Below are 22,460 nucleotides of genomic sequence, written 5' to 3'. Positions count from 1 at the left end.
ACTCCCTTTGTTTAGACCTGATTCAACAGGGGCGTCTGAAGGTAAAGTCTCAAGAAAAAAATGGGTGAGGCGCATATATGCCTTTAGATCTATTAAGAAAGTCCTATACAGGCCCCGAGGCCCATTGGTGTGGTGGTTGTCCATGGTAAAAAACAAACAAACAAACAAACATAATATAAAATAATCATTCCTTAATTGTAATTGAGGAAAAAGTTTGAAATAATCATGGTATTGACTTGGAGTATGGTGGGCACAGCTAACCCTAAAAGTTAGCTTTCATAACTGCTAGTCCACTAACTGAAAAGTTAGCTGTGATGTTGCTAAACAAATAAACTGTCAACACATTCATCTGAAGCTACTGCAAACTGCTAATCGCTAACTTTTATGTGGCTTTCGCTCTTTTGTTTTTTTGTTCAAAAACACAGAAAAACAAACCTAAAGAGCTGAGATTTTAATAAGTATAAGCATAAACATGCAGGTTTCCAAAATGACGAGCACGCCAGGATCAGAAGATAATTAAGATGCACATAAATAATTCAATGAAGGCATGAAATTAAACAGTACTTAGTTTCTATTCAACATACGGTTTATTCACAGTACAGAAAGTAGTAAACCAATAAGAAATGTTCTGAAATAAAAATAAAAGTGAAAAATTATTTTAAAAATTGAATTAATGTGGTCAAGGTTGACTCTGGTCTGACCTCCTGCTCCTCGATCTACTCAAAATAATGTTTGCTGCCTTCACGCAATGTGTTGATTTCACTGATGAGTGCCAGTAGAAGAAAACATGTTTGATTTTATGGTTTATAAATGTTTTGACTGTTAAATTTTATTTAAAAAAATGTTAGCAGACTTAAAAGTTAGCAAAACTAAATGCAGTGGATGCTGATTGTTCAGCTAAAGGTCTTTCAAGTTAGCTGAAACTTTAATCTACAAACAAAAATGTGTGGCTAATTAGCAGTAAGCTGCTTAGCTGAACTGGATTTGGAGTCATATTATAGCTATACAAATTTTGGAGACAAAGGGAGAGAGTTGAGTTTGAGATGACTTGGGCATGTGAAGAAGGAGAAAGGGTATATAGGAAGAAGGATGCTGAGGATGGAGGGGTTAATCAGGAGGAGAAGAGGGAGGCCAAAATAGAGATTTACGGATGTGATGAGGGATGACATCCAGGAGTTTGGCGAAAAAGAAGAAGCTGGAGAATACAAGGTGAGATGGAAACAGATGATCTGCTGTGATGACCACAGTAAATGACCATAAATGCTTGTTTTGGCTTCAAACCACTGAAATGTGTTCTTGCAGTGTCTTACTAACAACAAATTCTAGCCTTGAATTACTCAGAGACCCCAAGTTTCTGTTTGTTTTAGATGAAGATTTTTCCTGATAATGAGCAAAAAAAAAAAAAAAAAAATCCCTCGTTTGACCTTTGAGGCAAATGAATCGATCTGTTGCTGTATCTCAGCAACATTTGAGGTTAAAGAGATGTTGACCTTCAGTTTTTCAGGGATCTCAAGTTTAAACATTTTTCATCAAAATGACTGCAGAGTTTTGTTTCAGCCTTTGACCTGGATGAAATGGCTCTGTGTATTTCAGCAACAGGTCAGCAAATATCTGCTGAAAATGTACTATTGTAATTTATTTTGGATTCTCAGGGTCACATTTTGGCAATGGTTTTACAGTGCATCCAGAAAGTATTCACAGAGCTTCACTTTTTCCACAATTTGTTATGTAATGTAATGTAATTTGTTATGTTATGTAAAATAATTCATTTCATCAAAAAATGGATGAAATGAATTATTATTCCTCAGAATTCTACACACAATACCCCATAATGACAATAAGATTTTTTTTAGATTTTTGCAAATTTATTAAAAAAAACCCCTAAGAAATCACATAGACTTAAGTATTCACAACCTTTGCCATGAAGCTCAAAACTGAGCTCAGGTGCATCCTGTTTCCACTGATCATCCTTGTGATGTCTCTACAGCTTAATTGGAGTCCACCTGGGGTAAATTCAGTTGATTGGACATGATTTGGAAAGACACACACCTGTCTACATATAAGGTCCCACAGTTGACAGTGCATGTCAGAGCACAAACCAAGCTTGAAGTCAAAGGAATTGTCTGTAGACCTCTGAGACAGGATTATCTTGAGGTACAAATCTGTGGAAGGGTACAGAAGCATTTCTGTTGTTTTGAAGGTCCCAATGAGCACAGTGGCCTCCACCATTCGTAAATGGATGATGTACCAAGATAAGTGCACCAAGCTTGTAGCATCATATTCAAAATGACTTGAGGCTGTAATTGCTACCAAAGGTGCATCAACAAAGTATTGAGCAAAGGATATGAATTTACTAAATTTGCAAAACATTCAAAAAACGTTTTTTGATGTTGTCATTATGGGGTGTTGTGAATTGAATTTTTGGAATAAGGCTGTAACATAACAAAATGTGGAAAAAGTGAAGCTTTGTGAATAGTTCAAGACGCACTGTACCACGGATGCCCTTTGGACCCACCTCCAGAAGTACAAGGAGAGTGACACACAGGCAGCCTTCAACCAGGGACCTTCTTTTTGAGCAGCAACCTAAGCATCACCATGCTTCCAAAATCAAGACAGCCTGCACAAAATGTGCTTGGACATGGGTTTTGACAAAATGGGTTGTGCACCGTAGGATAAAAAAATCTTGTGTATCAGGATTTAGATTGTCATTAAAATAATTAAAATGTCAATCAAGAATGTCATACAAATGAGGCATTCACAGTAAAGCAGAGGCTGTACGGTAAAGTAATGCAGAGCGTGTCCTCAACAGTGATGGGGATGAAAGACCAGCGAAAACAAGGTTGAGGCTGAACATGAGAGAATTGGAGGCACACTGGCGGGTGCATGGTCAGGCAGTGACCATGCTTTGCCAGCTGCATGCTTTTGCATTCCTGATTTGATCCCAGAGCCGGTAGACCTCTGCTTCAGGTCTCTCCCAGCAGTCGCTCTCAACTTGCACTGTCTAAGAAAACAGAGCAAAAGTTCTCAGAGCAAAACTTGAAGTGTGACAGTTTGTGAAAGGATCTTAATAAGCAGACATTCATCGCCTGACGTGCAGACACTTGTGTTCTAAATGGAAATCCGGTTTGGTTTTTGCGATACGGGCCGAAAAAAAGACGTTAACTGAAGTGTTTTCTTTCTATCAACATTTTTCTTTAGCTGAAGAAGCTGTTATTCATCTTTGTCATGCACTGTGTCTGAATCAATAAAACGGAACCACCAGGCATTAAAAGGGAAAAAAACCCCCAGTAGATTTAATGTAGACCACAGTTATAGCTCTAAATTGTGGAATTTTAGTTTTATTGATCATCTGGTATCAGGAAAATAAATCTTCATTTATTATAAATGAAAGCTGTTTCTCTCACTTTACTTTTACTGTCAGTACAGATTCTTTAGATTTGACTTCTGTATTTTCTTATCTATATTATCTAAAGACTTTAACCTTGTTTTTTCCAAATTAGCAACAATTCTTAAAAGTTATAAAATGTAAGGCTTTGATGTACACTTGTAGATTTGCATTCATTAATGCATCCATAGATACTGTATTTCACATTTAAACTCCTCACAAATTCTGCCACACTGAGTAATGGTAAGTTTCATCAGAAAAAGATTCCATTTTGAAACAATTACAAAAAGAAGATGAAGTGAAGCAACTGTATCAAAATGATTCTGCATTTTGAAATTCTCAAACACGCAATGTAACAATTACTTTCAAAATTCATTGTTTCCAGTTTCCAAATGGCTGAAATATTGAAGAAAACAACTGCTTCAAAAATGAGTCAGTGTTTTTGAAATATTGATCAACAAATAAATAAATAAACTATTATTATTATTATTATTATTATTTGTTACAAATAATCAGTTTTGAACCCCTTAAATGAACCATCAGAAAAGGGTTCACTGTGTCAAAAGTTTCAAAACACTAATTGAACCAATTGCTCCAGAAAAGGGTTCACTGTTTTGAATACTTGAAACTTAAATGAGTCAATTACTTTAGAAAATGGTTCAGTGTTTTGAAATAATGAAAAAAGTAAATGAAATGAAACAATTATTTTAAAAAAAGAATCAGTTTTGAAACCCTTAAATGAACAATATTCTTCAGAAAAAAATAATCTTGCAAATGCCTAAAAACTAAATGAAACAAACTAAGGATTTAGTTTCAGAAACTTCAAAACACAAATGGATCAAAACACTAATGGAACCAATTGCTTCAGAAACCGATTCACTGTGTTGAATGTTTGAAACATAAACTGTCGTCATCTGCCCCGTGTCTTCGTTTTCATCTTGGTTTTGTCTGTGTCCATGTCCCCAGTGTGTCGATCCCGTTTTTGATTTTCAGTTTAGGATTACTTTAGTCACTGGTTTTATTTTGCATTTTAAACCCCAATAGTCATTGGTGGTAATTTTCTTGTTGATCACTTTTCAGTTCTCACCTTTGTTTTCCTGGTTTCGTTCCTTCCATGTGTAGATTTTCTTTTGCATTCTGTTTGGGACTCACCTTCCAGTTTCTGTCTGCTTTAGTGTTTACCCTTACGCACTCTCCTGCCACCTGCTCACCTCATTTTGTTCTCTTCTTCCACACCTCTATTTCTGTCTGCTTAGTGTTTATTTTTCTGCACTCTGTTGCTCCTGCTTGCCTCATCTTTTGTCTCTTTCTTCCACAACCCCCCCTTCCTGAATTTTCTCACACACCTGTATTCCACTTTCCTAATCACATCCTGTTATTTAAGCCTTGCATTTCTTTGTTCTTTGCCAGTTTGTCTGACCTATGGTCTGCGTTCCAGCCTTGTTTTACTCTTGTTTTGTCCATTGATGTCCAATTACTGTGTATGATCTTGCTTGTTTTTACCTTGCTTTTTGCCACAGTCTTTGTATGTGGACTCACTGTGTTTTTGAACCTGCTTGTTTTGTGACCATGCCTCAGCCTCCCGTCTGCCAGTTACCTTGCTATGCTGGTCTGATTACCTGTGTCCGTACCTTGCCTGTTAATTCAAGATAAAGCCTTCTTTATTATTACTCCACCACCCGAGCCTGTGAGTCTGCATATTGTGTCCAGCATTCTGTTCGTTCCACGCCATGAATGAAAAAAAAAAAAAAAAACGGGCACTGAACACTATTGCAGTGCTTACATTTAAAACCAGTGGATTTGAAACAAAGTACACAAAACTGGTTTATACACTCATCATGTTGCTGTTTTATGGAGCAGCTGCTCATGACAGACGTTCGTCTGGATCCTAAAAATATCTCGGTAAAGCATTAAACAATTCAGTTGCACAATGTAGTGTGTCCCCACGTGTTGTAAAATGAGTATTAAGCAGAAAACTTTAGCACGACATCTAAACCAGCTTGTGTGTGTGTGTGTTTGCCTGCATAAAAAACTGAGTGAGACAACAATGTGATTCTTCTCATAATTAATGGAAAAGCTCGCCGGGTTCCCCTCAGCCTCACAGTCCCTGTAATGAGGCCCGTTGGGCTGATCTTTGGTCAGTATCGATGAGCTGCATTTGCTCGCAATTACCTCACTGGTTGTACGCATTCATTAACTGGTTCCGGGTCAGCATTGACTGTGCTATGTCAGCAATGTAGATTCTTTTTTGCCAATTACTGCATTCAGTGCCATAAAGTAACAGACGAGGTTAATGTGCTTTATCCTAATTATGGGTTTTTCATGCTGTGCTGATTTTGACGTCAGACAGCTGTGAAGGACTTCCATCCAATTACGATGTCTGCCGCGCCTCTCTCCTGGGATCAGATACGTTTTTGTCTGCACACCAATGTGCTGCCGGGATCAGCTTGGTTGCCACGTAAGAATCAAGGGATCGATCACAGTTGTCCACAGTGATTATCTATTGATGGGGTGATGCTGACATAAATTTGTTAGTTGATGTGCAAAGTGTTGTGATAAACAGTGTCATCATTACCCTGCAGATATGACATAAAATGGCTTGAGATGAATATTAATGTGCACAACATCTGTTTATCTTTGTTCTCCACCTACTTCTTCTTCCATTCATCAATTTCCTTTAAATCTGACAAACAGGATGGTTGCATGAGCTGGGAAAGCGTTTGGAGTCTCCGTACTTTGCCATTGGAGGTGTGAACAGTACCAGCAATGGCCCCTCCATCCGGAGCGTCTACATCGCCTCACTGTACTTCACCCTCAGCAGCCTGACCAGCGTGGGCTTTGGCAACGTGTCGGCCAACACCGATGCCGAGAAGATCTTTTCCATTTGTGTCATGCTGATAGGAGGTAATCCAAATACAAGTGAGAACTGGGTGTCAACTCTAGATTTTCTTCAGTCACATTGATGGAACTCCACACTTCATCAGGAATTTCCTGCATGTATCTTACACTGATTTTCACATCCTGGAACAACAACGATGATGAAGATGACAACAATAATACTAACGATAATGACAGTACAACAAAAGCAATCAGAGACTTTCTGGCTTTAAGAAACACTATAAGAAATCAAGAAAAAAAGATTGTGGCAGTCAGTAACGGTTACTTTTTTAGACCAAGCAGAGGAAAAAAATATGGAATCACTCAATTCTGAGGAAAAAATTATGGAATCACCCTGTAAATTTTCATCCCCAAAACTAACACCTGCATCATATCAGATCTGCTCGTTAGTCTGCATCTAAAAAGGAGTGATCACACCTTGGAGAGCTGTTGCACCAAGCGGACTGACATGAATCATGGCTCCAACACGAGAGATGTCAATTGAAACAAAGGAGAGGATTATCAAACTCTTAAAAGAGGGTAAATCATCACGCAATGTTGCAAAAGATGTTGGTTGTTCACAGTCAGCTGTGTCTAAACTCTGGACCAAATACAAACAACATGGGAAGGTTGTTAAAGGCAAACATACTGGTAGACCAAGGAAGACATCAAAGCGTCAAGACAGAAACTTAAAGCAATATGTTTCAAAATCGAAAAAATGCACAACAAAACAAATGAGGAACGAAATGGGAGGAAACTGGAGTCAACGTCTGTGACCGAACTGTAAGAAACCGCCTAAAGGAAATGGGATTTACATACAGAAAAGCTAAACAAAAGCCATCATTAACACCTAAACAGAAAAAAACCAAGGTTACAATGGGCTAAGGAAAAGCAATCATGGACTGTGGATGACTGGATGAAAGTCATATTCAGTGATGAATCTCGAATCTGCATTGGGCAAGGTGATGATGCTGGAACTTTTGTTTGGTGCCATTCCAATGAGATTTATAAAGATGACTGCCTGAAGAGAACATGTAAATTTCCACAGTCATTGATGATATGGGGCTGCATGTCAGGTAAAGGCACTGGGGAGATGGCTGTCATTACATCATCAATAAATGCACAAGTTTATGTTGATATTTTGGACAATTGAAAGGATGTTTGGGGATGATTAAATCATTTTTTTAAGATGATAATGCATCTTGCCATAGAGCAAAAACTGTGAAAACATTCCTTGCAAAAAGACACATAGGATCAATGTCATGGCATAGGGTCAGTGTCAACGAGCAGATCTGATTTGATGCAGGTGTTAGTTTGGGGGATGAAAATTTACAGGGTGATTCCATAATTTATTCCTCAGAATTGAGTGATTCCATATTTTTTTCCTCTGCTTGGTCTAAAAAAGTAACCGTTACTGACTGTCACAATCTTTTTTTCTTGATTTCTTATAGTGTTTCTTAAAGCCAGAAAGTTGCCATTTGAAATGACTTTAGTTTTGTGTCATGTCTGTGATCTGCTTTTTTTTCTACAAAATTAAACAACTGAATGAACATCATCCGAGGCCAGTGATTCCATAATTTTTGCCAGGGGTTGTATATAAAGTGCAACTTGATCCAGATCACCTCCAAAATTTAATGGAGTCTTCCATGGCCTAATCTTTATTTGTGTTGAAAATGTTGTCAAAATCCGTGCAGTAGTTTTGACGTAATCTTGCTAACAGTAATCCTTCAAAGCCTATATAAACTGAAACTTGATCTAGAACAGGGGTGGGCAACGAGGGCCGAGACACTGCATGTTTTCCTTGCAACCAGTCACCTCAGCAGGTAGGTTGCTGATGAGCTTCTCCCTTGAACATAAACACCTGGTTGTCAATGAAATCACCTGCTGAAACACCTGAACATTAATGAAATCACCTGCTGAGATGATTGGTAGCAAGGAAAACCTGCAGTGCTTCGGCCCTTCATGGCACATGATTGCCCACCCCTGATCTAGAATCTAAATTCGGATCCGGATCACCTCCAAAATTGAATGGGTTCCTCCATGGCTGAATATCAATCTGTGCGTAATCCTGCTAACAGACAGACAAATAAATAAATGCTGGTGATTTTATTACATCCTTGGCGGACGTAATAATGACAATGATAATAACAGCAATTATGGTGACAATCATGACAACAATGATCAAGACAACTACAATGGCAACTGCTCTAAAGTTAGTGTGAGTCGTGTCTGGCACCGGTGATCCTGTGTTTGTTTCTGTTTTTCTGCTGCATCCTTGCCTTGGATGCTCTGTTTACTTAACCATTTGGGTTGTAAGTTGTGGTCAAGAGTAGGCAGAGTTGTTTGACTCTTACGGCCCATTAGTAGTTCAACTGGACTGACCCCAGTACTGCTACTTGGAGTAGATCTGTAGCACAAAAGTGCTAAAGGAAGGTCTTTTTGTTGCAACATCCCTTTTCCTGTGTGTACCACTCATTCAGCATGCGTGTTTCATGGGTTCTTTGTTATTACAAAAAGGACAGTTTATTTATTTCATGTGAAGTCAATCATACCAGATCTGGGGTTCTTGCCGTCCCGCGATCACGCAGGAACTCGTTCAGGAAAGAGACCCGGAACACAGTTGACAGTAACGTTTTTATAGACATCTATTGACATCATTCATGATGAAGAATTGGTCCTCCCATTTGTGTGCTTACGTAATCAAAAAAATATGCATGTTTAGGCCATGTGGCTAACTGGTTCAAACTTGAAAGACGTAAAACCTAAGATCTTGGGTTGGTGGCTGATCGGTGAGCCTAATTGTTTGTTACGTGTTTCAGGACAGCAGGATAAGACAATACGCTACCTTTTTTACAAGATGTACTTTTCTTTGCTGATTAAAAAGGATTTTAACAAGAACCCAGTGTGTTACTGTACAGATATGATTTTCAGCAAGAACATATTGACCTGCAAAATTGCTGACCGTTATCGCTCTTAACCTCACGTAACCCCCAGCAGAAATGCAACAGTGTATTAAGATGGGTTTAGAGCATTTGAAATCAATAATGTTATATGACATACGTATTTCTAAGGTATTTATTAACACTCTGATCTTGTTCTGCCATGAACGCTGATGCCATCCTTGTACACTGATGTTTCTTGTAGGCCTTCCAATTTCTTGACCATCTTTCACTGGAATATTTCAAGGGTGCTAAAAATTCCAAAAAAGGCAGGCAATTAAAGTAGTATCTGGTGAATGGTGTGACAAAAGTTCTTAGTCTTTGGCTGTCTTTGTGGAATTTGCCAGAACCCCACTGCTGCATACCATAACAAGAACACTGTGGTTTTCCTCAATGATCTCCTCCAGCAATGGAAGACTGGGCCTCTCCCTTTTCACTACTTTGTTCACCCATCTATGACAGGGGTGGGCAACTTGTTCCAGAAAGGGCCAAGAGGGTACAGGTTTTCTTTGCAGCCACTGATTCCACCGGGTGATTTCACTGATTAATATCACTTTGAGCATATGGAATCAGTTAATACGCGTACGCGTCTTTCTTGGCCTTTTCCAGGCTGGTGGCATGGGGCACACCACTCTGTGGGGTTGGTTGCATTTTCTATGTTGCCCTTGGCATCAATCCTGTCTTGTTGCTCTTTAACAGCCTTCATGAGTGTACTCAGGACCCTCTGCACAGTGTGTACCGCATCGGGTTGTGCATCATCTTGAAGTGCTATTTGCCCAGGTGAGCTATTAAGGAGGCCAAATTCTTCTCCATCACACTATGGATCTCATTATCCTTTTAGGGCCCCATTGCCTGTGCTACTGGCCTGCCAAGTACATTGCTGACACTCTCTCCCTAATTACAAAACCTTCAAATGGATGCTTTTTGCATTTGTATACTGTGTTTGCTATGAACTGGCCCGAGACAGTTTAAGCAGCCACCTGGACTACTTCACCTGGTTGTAGTCCCTTAAAGGTCTCATGACACATACGTCAGCCCCAGTGTCTATTTTGAAAGTAATGGGCATGTTCTGAATATTTAATTTGACTGTTCATTGTTTGTTGCCTGAGGGTGTACTTACTACTACGGTGCACCTGGAAAGTATTCACAGCGCTTCACCTTTTCCACATTTTGTTATGTTACAGCCTCATTCCAAAATGGAGTAAATTAAATTTCCCCTCAAAATTCAACTCACAACACCCCATAATAAAAAAAACTCTGTTGTTTTCACTAAGGGTTGCCACAGCAGATCCGAGGTGGATCTGTATTTTGATTTGGTACAAGTTTTACACCAGATACCCTTCCTGACGGAACGACACATTACATGGAGAAATGTGGCAGGGGTGGGGTTTGATCTGGGAACCTGCCACACTGAAACCATGCGCACTAACCACTTGATACAACACCCCATAATGACAACATGAAAAAAGGTTTGGTTTTTGAAATTTTTCCAAAAAAAATAAGAAATCACATGTACATAAGTATTCACACCCTTTTCTCAATACTTTGGCAGCAATTACAGCCTCAGGTCTTCTTGAATATGATGCCACAAGCTTGGTGCACCTATTTTTTTGGGCAGTTTTGCCCATTCCTCTTTACAGCACCTCTCAAGCTCCATCAAGTTGGATGGGGAGCATCAGTGCACAGCCATTTTCAGATCTCTCCAGAGATGTTCAATCAGATTCAGGTCTGAGCTCTGGCTGGTTCACTCAAGGACATTCAAAGAGTTGTCCTGAAGCCACTCATTTGATATCTTGACTCTGTGCTTAGGGTCATTGTCCTGCTGAAAGATGAACCATTGCCCCAGTCTGAGGTCAAGAGCACTCTGGAGCAGGTTTTCATCCAGGATGTCTTTGTACATTGCTGCATTCATCTTTCTCTCAATCCTGACTAGTCTCCCAGTTCCTGCTGCTGAAAAACATCCTCACAGCATGATGCTGCCACCACCATGCTTCACTATAGTGATGGTCCCAGGTTTCCTCCAAACATGATACCAGGCATCATGTTTGGTCCTTCAGGTGCCTTTTGGCAAACTCCAGGCAGTCTGCCCCATGCCTTTTACTAAGGAATGGCTTCCATCTGACCACTCTAATACACAGGCTTGACTGGTGGATTGCTGCAGAGACACTTCTCCTCTCTCCACAGAGGAATGCTGGAGTTCTGACACAGTGATTATCAGGTTCTTGATCACCTCCCTAATTAAGGCTCTTCTCTCCTGATCGCTCAGTTTAGACAGGCGACCAACTCTAGTAAGAGCCCTGGTGGATCTGAACTTCTTCCATTTACGGTTGATGGAGGTCACTGTGCTCACTGAGCCCTTCAAAACAGCAAAAACATATCTGTACTCTTCCCCAGATTTGTGCCTTGAGACAATCCTGTCTCAGAGGTCTACAGACAATTCCTTTGACTTCATGCTTGGTTTGTTGTCTGGCATGCACTGTCAACTGTGGGACCTTATATGTAGACAGGTGTGTATCTTTCAAAATCATGTCCAATCAACTGCATTTTCCCTAGGTGAACTCCAATTAAGCTGTGGAAACATCTCAAGGATGATCAGTGGAAACAGGATGCACCTGAGCACAATTTTGAGCTTCCTGGCAAAGGCTGTGAATACTTATGTACATGTGATTTCTTAGTTTTTAATTTTTAATAAATTTACAAAAATCTCAAACTTTTTTCACATTGTCATTATGGGGTATTGTGTGTAGAATTTTGAGGGAAAATTAATTTAATCTATTTTGGAATAAGGCTGTAACATAACAAAATGTGGGAAAAGTCAAGCGCTGTGAATACATTCTGTACTGAGTCTAAAAAGGAAGCTGAATTTTCTTATTGTCTTCCCACACCAGTTTGGTTCTGCACATTCTTTCGCAATAGCCTGTTTTCTTGCACCTGCTGCATGGTTAGCTGCAGTAATTATGTCTGAACTGTCATTCCGCTTCGTTATGTCATTTCCTCGCCATTATGTCCTTTTGGTGGCCCCGTGCTACTTCATGTACATGCATCCTTGCCTTGCTAACTAACTTGGGCTTTGACCTTCTCCTGGTGATGGCTTTCCTGCACTGTCATCTCCAGGGTATAAGGTTTTGGATAAGTTGCAGTTCTGAAACAGCTCTTCATCTTGGATGCCCTACACCAATCCGCTCTCTTATGAGCTTCTTCATGATTAGCTCCAAAATTGCAGTAATTTGAAAGTTCTTAAAGAGCACAAATAAATGTTTCCACTTTGTTCACTTCAAACTGCCACGTTGGTAAAACCATGCTCTCTCAAGATTCAGGATGAAGTAGGTGTCAAACATCTGCGTGACCATTGCAGTCAGTTTCCTTTTTGTAACTCAGAGCGCTCACTTGTACTACACTATCCTTCTTATCCAGCTTCATAGCCACTCTGTAGTGCAAGAGGCGTTTCTTCCAATCAGTCTGTTTGACAGAAATTATCCAGTGGGTTAAACTTTGCCATCTCCACCTGGAGTCACTTAGGCCAAAGTGTAATAAATCCTGTCGATGTCCGCTTCTTGGTGCTATATCCAAATGATTTTTACTGAACACACGTTACAGGTGTACCACTTAATGCCACATTTTCACTCCTACTTTATGGGTATTAAACCACACTTTCTGTGGCACTGTTGCAACATATGTATGATCCTCCTCTTGGTCCTGAAACTTGTGTTCCTACAGCCTGAGAAGGGGAGAGTTTTAAGAGTTGAATCTAAGTATTCCCGTGTGAAATCATCCCTCAGTTTAGCCCAGTTCAGCTTTTTATTATCCTGAAAAATGAATTTTTTGGTAGAGTATATCTACTGGCAGTGTGTCAAGAGTCTGATTTAGGAGAGTTCTGTTGGGGTACATATCCACCCCAATAATAAAAACATCAAAATAAGACACTTCTCCAGTCATCCTTTTTACTGATAAAGCTGTGAATTTCCATCACACAGTTATGTTCTGCACTCTAAAATACATAACTGCTGGTGTCTCGCCAATGCTGCGAAGATATAATCAATTCATTGTCAGTCTAGTCTTTTTCATGCATATTTTGTTCCTCTTCCATCCTTTCCTTCTCCTCCACAGCACTGATGCATGCATTGGTCTTTGGTAATGTGACAGCTATTATCCAGAGGATGTATTCACGCTGGTCCCAGTACCATACCCGAACCAAAGACCTCAAGGACTTCATACGTGTCCATCATCTACCGCAGAGCCTCAAACAGCGAATGCTGGAGTATTTCCAGACCACATGGTCGGTCAACAATGGAATCGATTGCAATGAGGTACAAAAAGGAAGCTAATGTAGTTTAATTTGAAGTTTTAGTTTTTTCCTCACCCGTAATGTCTGAACAGGCAGGATCCTACCAATATGTAGTCCCGGTGTAACAATATATCTTCCCCCCATGGATATCCCGCACCCCGACAGGCAACATTCCAACATTCCACCCTTGGAATTAACTCCAAAATGAGTTGAGACTGAAAGAGCTAGTGCCGCTTAACATAGTATATCTTCTAAGATAAACTGTTGCACCAGGTCTGATTCGCAGTCGCTCAACCTGCTTGTTTCTTTGGATGCTTCATGTGCATTATCTTAGTCCACTCAGCTGTAAATGGGTACTACTTGGGTAGGGAAGTAACCTGTGATGGACTAGTGTCCCATCCATGGGGAGTTGCTAACTCCTATATGCTTCATGCTACAGAATCTGGCGATCAGCACGGCAACCATTGAGTCTCAGGGCTTATAAAGGACTTGGAGTAAGCAGGTATAGAAAATGAATGCATAAATAAATGACGCTTCAAATCCCTGAGATACATGGTTCTCTGTGAAGTTTGCTTGTGTGCTGCTGCAGCACTCATGACTGAATGAAAGTTAATGAAAATGTACCCCTTTATCTGTATCTGCTACAAAATGTAATAGGTTTTTCCTTCCACTGAAGTTCACAATAATCCTGCAGACAGATGGACAGACAGAGAGAATGACAGACAGTAATGAAAACATGACCTTTTTGGTCGCAGTAATCAAGAACCAAATTCAGTTGTAAACAGAAAAATGCTGTAAGCTGAGCACTGTGGGGCATGTAATCATTAATAATCGAATTCAAATGGAAGGTTGTGATTGTGTTCCGCTGATCATCCCATATTACTCGGTATCAGAAACAGAATTTGTGGCAAATATAAAGCAAAAAAATTTTTAGTGTTGGTGTAAACAGAGGTGCCACCAGCGATTTTGGACCCCATGAAAAGAAATCTTACTGGCCACGCCCCACGTCCCCCCATTTTTCAGTATTATAATTGTTATTTTATGTTGTGTTCTATTTTATTTAGTTTTCAGTTCTTCTTTCAGTTCAGTTTTTCTGGGGTTTTCTGGTTTGTGTTTCTTTGGCTGCACGCTCTTGCCTTTCAGTGTAGGCTTTGGTTTGGGGTGTGTCTGTTCCCTTTGTTTGCCACGCCCTTTCCCTACTTGTCTCCCTTACCTGTGTCTGATTTACTGTGATCACACCCTCTATTTAAGTCTTGCTGTTTCTGTCCTTCAATGCCAGAATCGTTGTGCTTTTTCGCCTTCACTTCCAGTTTTCCTTCCAAGTTTTTGTCATAGTCTTTGTTCTGATTGCCTGCCGTGTTTTTGACCTCTTTCCTGTTTTTTCGAGCATGTCCTGCTTCATGAATCTATTACCGTTGTTGATCTTTGACTGCCTTCTTGTGTACCAAATCCTGCCTGTGACCAGATTAAACCTTTTTGAATGCAGAACGTCTGAGTCAGAGTCACGCATTTGTGTCCAGCCTTCTTTGGTAACTGGACTGCATTTATATAGCGCTTTTCCATCTGCATCAGATGCTCAAAGCGCATTACACATCAAATGCCTCACATTCACCCCAATGTGAGGCTGCTACCATGCAAGGTGCCGACTACACACCAAGAACAACTAGGGGATTAAGAACCTTTCCAAAGGGCCCTTAGTGATTTTCCAGTCAGGCTGGGATTTGAATCGAGGATCATCTGGTCTGAAGCCCAACGCTTAACCACAAGACCATCACCTCCCTGCTCTTTGGTCCCAAAGCCTGATAATTAGGGATAATCTGGGCCTCTGTCAATCATGGGCCCCTGGAATCCTTCTCCTTATTCTCCCCTTTTTCGGCACCCCTGGGTGTCAATAACACACATAGGCAGTGTGTTCGGTAAACACCCCCTCCCCAAATAGAAACAAGAAAAGCCCAGTCTCTGTTAAAGACAGTGTGATCTTTCCTTATAGTGGTCTCCCACCATCACATGAAGTCAATCAATGAGTCATCAGAGCCAGACTGATTGTAATCAACAGGCCCATCTATAATTCATCTGTCTGGGATTCATCATCATCAGTCCGTCTAAACGCTGCTGTGAGCTCTGACAGCTGTCTTGCAGGCATTCACAGCCTGGAGGGACAAGCTGCCGTTACACCGCTGACTGGCTGCCTCCGTTTCCTCTTGCTTAAGTCTGCTTCTCTGTTATTATTTTTTTTAAATATTACTTTCCTCAGCTTAATGCAATAGTTACAAACCCCACTCTGTCACCACCTGCATCCATATCACTTCCTCCTCTGCTGCAGGGTGCAATGCACATTTTCAGATATTTGTATTGAAAATGAGATTTTAGATGGAATAATGTTAGAAAAACGAACATTGATCTCCATCACCGTGTCTCATTTTCTACCTTCACAGCTGCTGAAGGACTTCCCGGATGAGCTGCGCTCTGACATCACAATGCACCTTAACAAGGAGATCCTGGAGCTGTCGCTGTTTGCCTCCGCCAGTCGCGGCTGCCTCCGCTCCCTGTCGCTGCACATTAAAACCTCCTTCTGTGCTCCCGGAGAGTATCTTCTCCGACAGGGCGACGCGCTCCAGGCCATTTTCTTCGTCTGCTCGGGTTCCATGGAGGTGCTGAAGGACGGCATGGTGCTGGCCATCCTGGGTAAGATACAAAGAGGGGAGCAAGAATCCCTTTGTGACATCATTATAGTTTTACAAAGAAACTCCCCTTAGCAGACTTTATAATAAAGCCCTTTGCTGCTCATTGTGTTAAAGCTGAGTCCACTAAATGAGCTCAGAGCGTTAGAGCATCCTAAAGGCTACCGCTCACTTTCAAAGGCTTTATTATAAACATGAAAAATCCCATAAATTCAACTCAACTTATATGTAATTTTTGCAGCAACATTGTAAGAGCCCAAATACGGCTGAGGCATCACAAACTATGGGTTTGCTTCTTTCTTTCCTAACCTTTTTAATTGACGTTGGGCAACAGAAGTTTAATTGTTAGTGAGAAGTTTTTGGCAGGTCTACCAACGGAGTGCAGTGCTGACAAGCAACTGTCAGGTCATTAAAACTTTGCATTCTTACCCTCAGCCTCCAAAATGACTGTGTATGTGTGTGTGTTCCCTCAAATATGGAACTTGAAAACTATTGGTTATATTTATTTTAGAATTTTGCACGTTTTGCACAATATACACACTGGTATGTTGGCCAGTCCTTTTAATTTTCTCATTATATTATATTAATGGAACCTATCAGAGGCGTTACTACGGACCAGAATGCCTCTTGACACAACTGGATGGACTAACAACCAATTAGAGCAATGAAACATGTGATGTGACGTATGGTGAGCAAATCAAAACAAATAAAAAATAAATAAATAAAACAAAACAAACAGCTAATATGAACTGAATCAGCTTGGATAAGTGAACGTAAGTTAAGATAAGTTAAAAAAAAGCTGCATGAATCATAGTCCGCTGCTTTTTTTTATTGCCGTTATTATTACATTGCAACCTCAATAAAACCACATGCAAGTTTGCGTCCATAATTTCAGGATAGCTAGCTAATTATAATGCTTATAATTTCTGTGTAAGGTGAACTTCGTCCACAATAATCTCCATAAGTTTTCTTGGAAAACCTTGGAGACCAACATGCCCCACCACTTGCAGCCTGGACTTTGGACTACCAAATAAAAGCCACAAATGGCCAAGGACCACTTGTAGGGAGCTTCAGAAAGACCTAGAATTAGCAGGTACAATTGTTTCAAAGAAAACAGTAAGTAATGCACTCAATCACCATGGCCTGTCAATTTTCAGTTGACAGGCCATGGTGATTGAGTGCCATGGTGACCTTACTAACCCCCAGAGCCATGGCCTGGGGGTTAGTAAGGTCTAACCTTACTAACCTTACTAATCCCCAGAGCAACAGTGGTAAGGAAAAACTCCCTCTGAGGACGAAACCTCAAGCAGACCAGACTCAAAGGGGTGACCCTCACTTGGGCCATGCTACAGACATAAATTATAGAACAATTCACAAAATGAATATACAGGAAATGCTGTTGGTGCACAGGACAGGAGGGTCGCCAGCACAAATACAACTCCCATCTCTGGATGGAGCTGCACCTTAAACAGAGAGAAAAAACAGAATCAGGCATCAGAAAGACAAAAAAATACTGTATAATTTGCCAGCATTAAACAACAAGAAAAACAGAGAAATACTAAGGTGATCGCCGGCCACTAGCCCTAAGCTTCACTAAAAGACCCAGAATTTAGTTAAAGTTGAGGCTGCGGCACGCTCTGTTTCCTAATGAAATGAAATAAAAGAGTAAAAAACGTAAAACAAAACTATACCCATATGCTAGCCATACGAAAGGGAAAAGTCTTAAGTCTGGACTTGAAAGTCTCCACAGAATCTGACTGTTTCATTGAAGCAGGGAGATCATTCTACAGAACAGGGGCATGATAAGAGAAAGCTCTATGACCTCCAGACTTCTTATTCACCCTAGGGACACAAAGTAGTCCTGCACCCTGAGAACGCAAAGCCTGGGCCGGTACGTAAGGTTTAATTAGGTCAGCTAGGTAGGGAGGTGTCAGTCCATGAACAATTTTATAGACTAGCAGCAGAACCTTAAAATCTGATCTTACTGGGACAGGAAGCCAGTGAAGGGATGCCAAAATGGGTGTAATGTGGTTGAACTTTCTGCTTCGTGTCAAAAGTCTGTCTGCAGCATTTTGAACCAATTGGAGACCCCTAATGCTAGACTGCAGTAAACCAGAAAATAGAACATTGCAGTAGTCCAATCTAGAAGAGATAAACGCATGGATCAGGGTCTCAGCATCAGCCATAGACAGGATGGGACGAATCTTTGTTATATTTCGCAGGTGGAAGAAAGCAGTCCTAGTAATATTTGTAATGTGGAGGTCAAAAGACAATGAAGGATCAAAAATTACCCCAAGGTTCCTCACTTTGTCAGTGTGATGTATGACACACGAGCCTTGGCTGAGTGTTAACTGGTCAAACTGATGCCGATGTCTCACTGGACCAAGAACCATCATTTCAGACTTATCAGAGTTTAAAAGTAGGAAGTTTCTAGACATCCAACTTCTCAGTGATGCAAGGCAATCTTCTAAGGATTTTATGTGAATGAGATTGCCAGCAGTTATCGGCATGTATGCATGCTCACCACACAAGACTCCATTGCTGAAGAAGAAGCATGTTGAAGCTTGTTTAAAGTTTGCTGCACAACATTTAGACAAGCCTGTGAAATACTGGGAGAATATAGGGTGGTCAGATGATACCAAAATTGAACTCTTTGGATGCCATAATACACACCATGTTTGGAGGTCAAATGGTGCTGCACATCACCCCAAAAACATCATCCCACCCCCAACAGTGAAGTTTGGAGGTGGGAACATCAAGGTGTGAGGCTGTTTTACAGCAAACTCCACTGCCAAATGTCATATAATTGAAGCAAGGACAAATGGAGAAACATACTGAGACATTCTTGATAAAAATCTGCTGCCATCCACCAGAATGATGAAGATGAAACGAGGGTGGACATTTAAACAAGACAGTGATCCCAAACACAGAGCCAAGGAAACTCTCAATTGATTTCAGAGAATGAAAATAAAGCTGCTAGAATGGTCCAGCCAATCACCTGACTTGAATCCAACAGAAAAATTTATCGAAAGAGCTAAAAATCAGAGTTCCCAGAAGAGGTCCACGGAAACTTCAAGATTTGAAGACTGTTTGTGTGGAAGAATGGGACAAAATCACACCTGTGACTAGTTTCTCCATACAGGAGGTGCCTTGAAGCTTCATTACCAACAAAAGCTTTTTGTATGGAGTACTAAATACATTTCAGTACGCGTGTTCAATACTTTTTCACTGTGCCATTCCATTTTATTACACATAACTTAATTTATGTACTTACTGTATTTGTTTTCATTTCTTTGCATGTGTGGATTACTTGGGTTGTTACCGATATCTGGTGAAAATTTAATGTCAATAGCACCCTTAGAAATATATTTACTGAGAGAAATGGTGATGTGTTCACTACTTATTTTACCCGCTGTATGTGGAGACGTTAACATTTTAATTTGGTGTATGATGAGACCACTTCAAAATAAAATAACAGGTTTAATGCCACTGTAAGTGTCACTTTTTAAAAGATGTAATGATTATTATTTTTGAGCGAAGTGGCTGAGATCACTGGTTTTTGTGCTCGTGATTCGTAGGAAAGTCCCTCTTTAGTGTTAATGCCCCTTAAGCCATAATAAAATATTCATTATGGTCATTGTGATCTGTGAATGCTGCTCAGTTACGCCGAGGCTGATAGAGTGGCAGTCGTGACTGTTAATATTTTCCTCCACCCCTCCCCTCGTCTGCCTTTCTGCTCCGCACATTACCTGTTTCGGCTTCTTGTCCTCTCTCTTGCTTTCAAGCTATTACCACTGTCCTCCCTTCATTTCTAACCATATATCCTTTGTTGCTTCTTCCCTACCAGCTCTACATTCTTGTCGTTCTGTGCATTCTTTCACATGCACGTCCTCCTTTTTTCTTTTTTCATGCTCTGTTCTGTTTCCATTAATCCTACTTGTTCATCATCGTCTCTATTACACGATACAAATCCGTGACCCGAGTCTGTGGTGACGTGAAGGCTGAGTGGGCAAAGAAAGAAGAAAGCAGAAAAGTGAAGGAGAGGGAAAACCTTAACCTCCCACCCCCGCTTTCAGAGGGAAATTCCGTGTAAGCTTGACCTTCTGCACCTTCGTCAGGCAAGCAGAGAGACAAACTTGTCCACCTGTCAAACCTTCACACGCAGCCAGTATTCTAGGTTGTTGCTTTTGAGAGCGCCACTGACACCTTGAAGACAGTTTGCACCTTCTGTGGATGATTTGTGCACCAAGAGAATTTACTCAACAGAGGTATCATCTGAGTGTCAGATTTTCCTTTGGACATAATGTTTATGGGAATACAAAGGAGTGATGTAATCTCCATGAGATTGAAAAAGTGACTAAAAAAGATGCAAGTATCTGTGGTATAAAAGCTGAACTCCTTCAGGCAGGTGGAGATGCTGTTCTCCTGGTGTTGCCAACAAGCTTTGCTTTCTTCTGGGAGACAGTAAACTGGAGGAAAGAAGTTGTTGCTCTCTGGAAAGGAAAAGGTGACCCCTGGATTGTAACCACTGCAGGGGTATTAAACTGCTCTCTGTGCCAGGCAAGGTACTAGCAAGGGTCATTATCAACATGATTCAGTCCCAGTTATTTGCTCTCAGTCTGGCTTTGCATTCAATAAATCAACTACTGACCACTCTGAGAGTACTTATCAAATGTAAGAATTCTGACAGTGCTTCTTTGCAGCCAATGTTGATTTTTGCAAAACTCTTGATTCAGTTGTTAGAGCTGCTGCGTGGAACATTCTGAGGATGTGCAGGATCTCCACTAAATTGCTGGACATCATAAACAGCCTATGCACAGGTACTGTGAGTGCTGTATGGAGTGGGGGTGGAATCACTGATATCTTCCAAGTGAATTCTGGTGTTTGATAAGGATGTGTACTGCGCTGGCTCCTATTCTCCATGTAACCAGCTGAAACACCCGAATGTAAAAATGTCTTGAATTTCATTGGATTCACCATTTCTTAGTCATATTGTGTCCATATTATTACATCAAAATGGTAAAATCCAAAACTGCAACCCTGAAAGATGTTAGGGACAAGCGTACTACACATTCCTAAAAGTTGCAAGGGTGACTTCCAGGAATTCTGAGAGCTTTGCCAAACAGATGTTGACATTAACTGCAAATGAGAAGGCAGTTACAAGCCAGCATGCATCTGGTTGATAACTGCTCCTGATGAGCAAAGCAAATAGCGGTTAAACGGCATGAAGCTTTCCACACACACCAAGTACCAGGCCAACAGCAAACTCTGAGATGCAGCAGGAAACTGCCTGAGATAGCATAAATTAGCATCATTGTTGAGGAAAATGTGTTCTTATATTTTATCATCACTGAAAAAGAAATGCAATTTTACGGCTGTGGGTTCATTAATCATGACTGTACTTTGAGTTGAGCATGATGTGCACAGAGCTGCTAATGCACTTGAGTACTTTTAGTAAGACATTTTGGAGTATGACGGCGATATCAGCCGCCCCACCTGCTGCGGTTTGTGTCTGCTGGACCAGTTTTTCCCAACTGGGTCAGTTGGTTCTCTTGGGGTGGTCTGACACTATCTTTTAATTTACGACTTTATATAATGGCTGCCATTGCATTCATTGTAAAGGAAAAAAAATCAGTGTTTAAATCCCTTGTATTTGTATGAACAATAAACCAAGCAAATGCATATTATTGGTGAGAACTGATTAAAATCTAACATATATAGTGCATTTACGTCACTGCACTTTTTCCACATTTTAAGTTACAGCCTTATTCCAAAAAGGATGACATTCATTTTTTAGCTCATAATTCTACACACAGTACCCCATAATGACAATGTGAAAACTGTTTTTCTGAGATTTTTGCAAATTTATTAAAAATAAAAATAAAAAAACTAAGAAATCACACATATGTAACTACTCACAGCTGTGAGTAGTTAGCTCAGGCTAATGGGCTCTGGTGAAAGAAGATGTCCTCAGAAGTGGATCAGGTGGAGGAGGTGATGGCTTGCAACCAAACGGCTGTGAAGGTAGATGAAGGCTCCAGCAGGTCCTCAGAACCCCATCGTCTGGATTTCCTAGCTGTGGGACCAGGTTAAGGATCTATGAAGGACCGTGTGTTTGTCGACGTGCAACAACATCCCCACACACATGCACTGTACTTCCCCAATCAAGGCCATGACGCTTTTACAGCTGGGTGGACTAGGAATGTGAACTAGGTGAACATAGATAATAGGTCACCATTCTATGACAGAATGGTGTAAATCAGACTCCAGCCTGATTCTAAACATTTCTAAAA

General features: G+C 40.6%; 1 protein-coding gene across 1 annotated transcript in view; it reads left to right on the top strand.

The window, feature by feature from the left end:
- The window catches only part of kcnh8 (potassium voltage-gated channel, subfamily H (eag-related), member 8), a 120,581-nt gene that overhangs the window by 63,409 nt on the left and 34,712 nt on the right, over window positions 1–22,460 (top strand). The window contains exons 8-10 of the mRNA XM_034161081.1: window positions 6,080–6,289; window positions 13,309–13,508; window positions 15,922–16,171. Coding sequence (XP_034016972.1) covers window positions 6,080–6,289; window positions 13,309–13,508; window positions 15,922–16,171 — 660 coding nt within the window. The remainder of the gene's footprint in view (window positions 1–6,079; window positions 6,290–13,308; window positions 13,509–15,921; window positions 16,172–22,460) is intronic.

This window comes from Thalassophryne amazonica, chromosome 20 (assembly GCF_902500255.1).
Source record: "Thalassophryne amazonica chromosome 20, fThaAma1.1, whole genome shotgun sequence".
NCBI classification, from domain to species: Eukaryota; Metazoa; Chordata; class Actinopteri; order Batrachoidiformes; family Batrachoididae; genus Thalassophryne; species Thalassophryne amazonica.
Note: the sequence above shows the minus strand (reverse complement) of the source record. Positions and strands in the feature narration are given on the sequence as shown.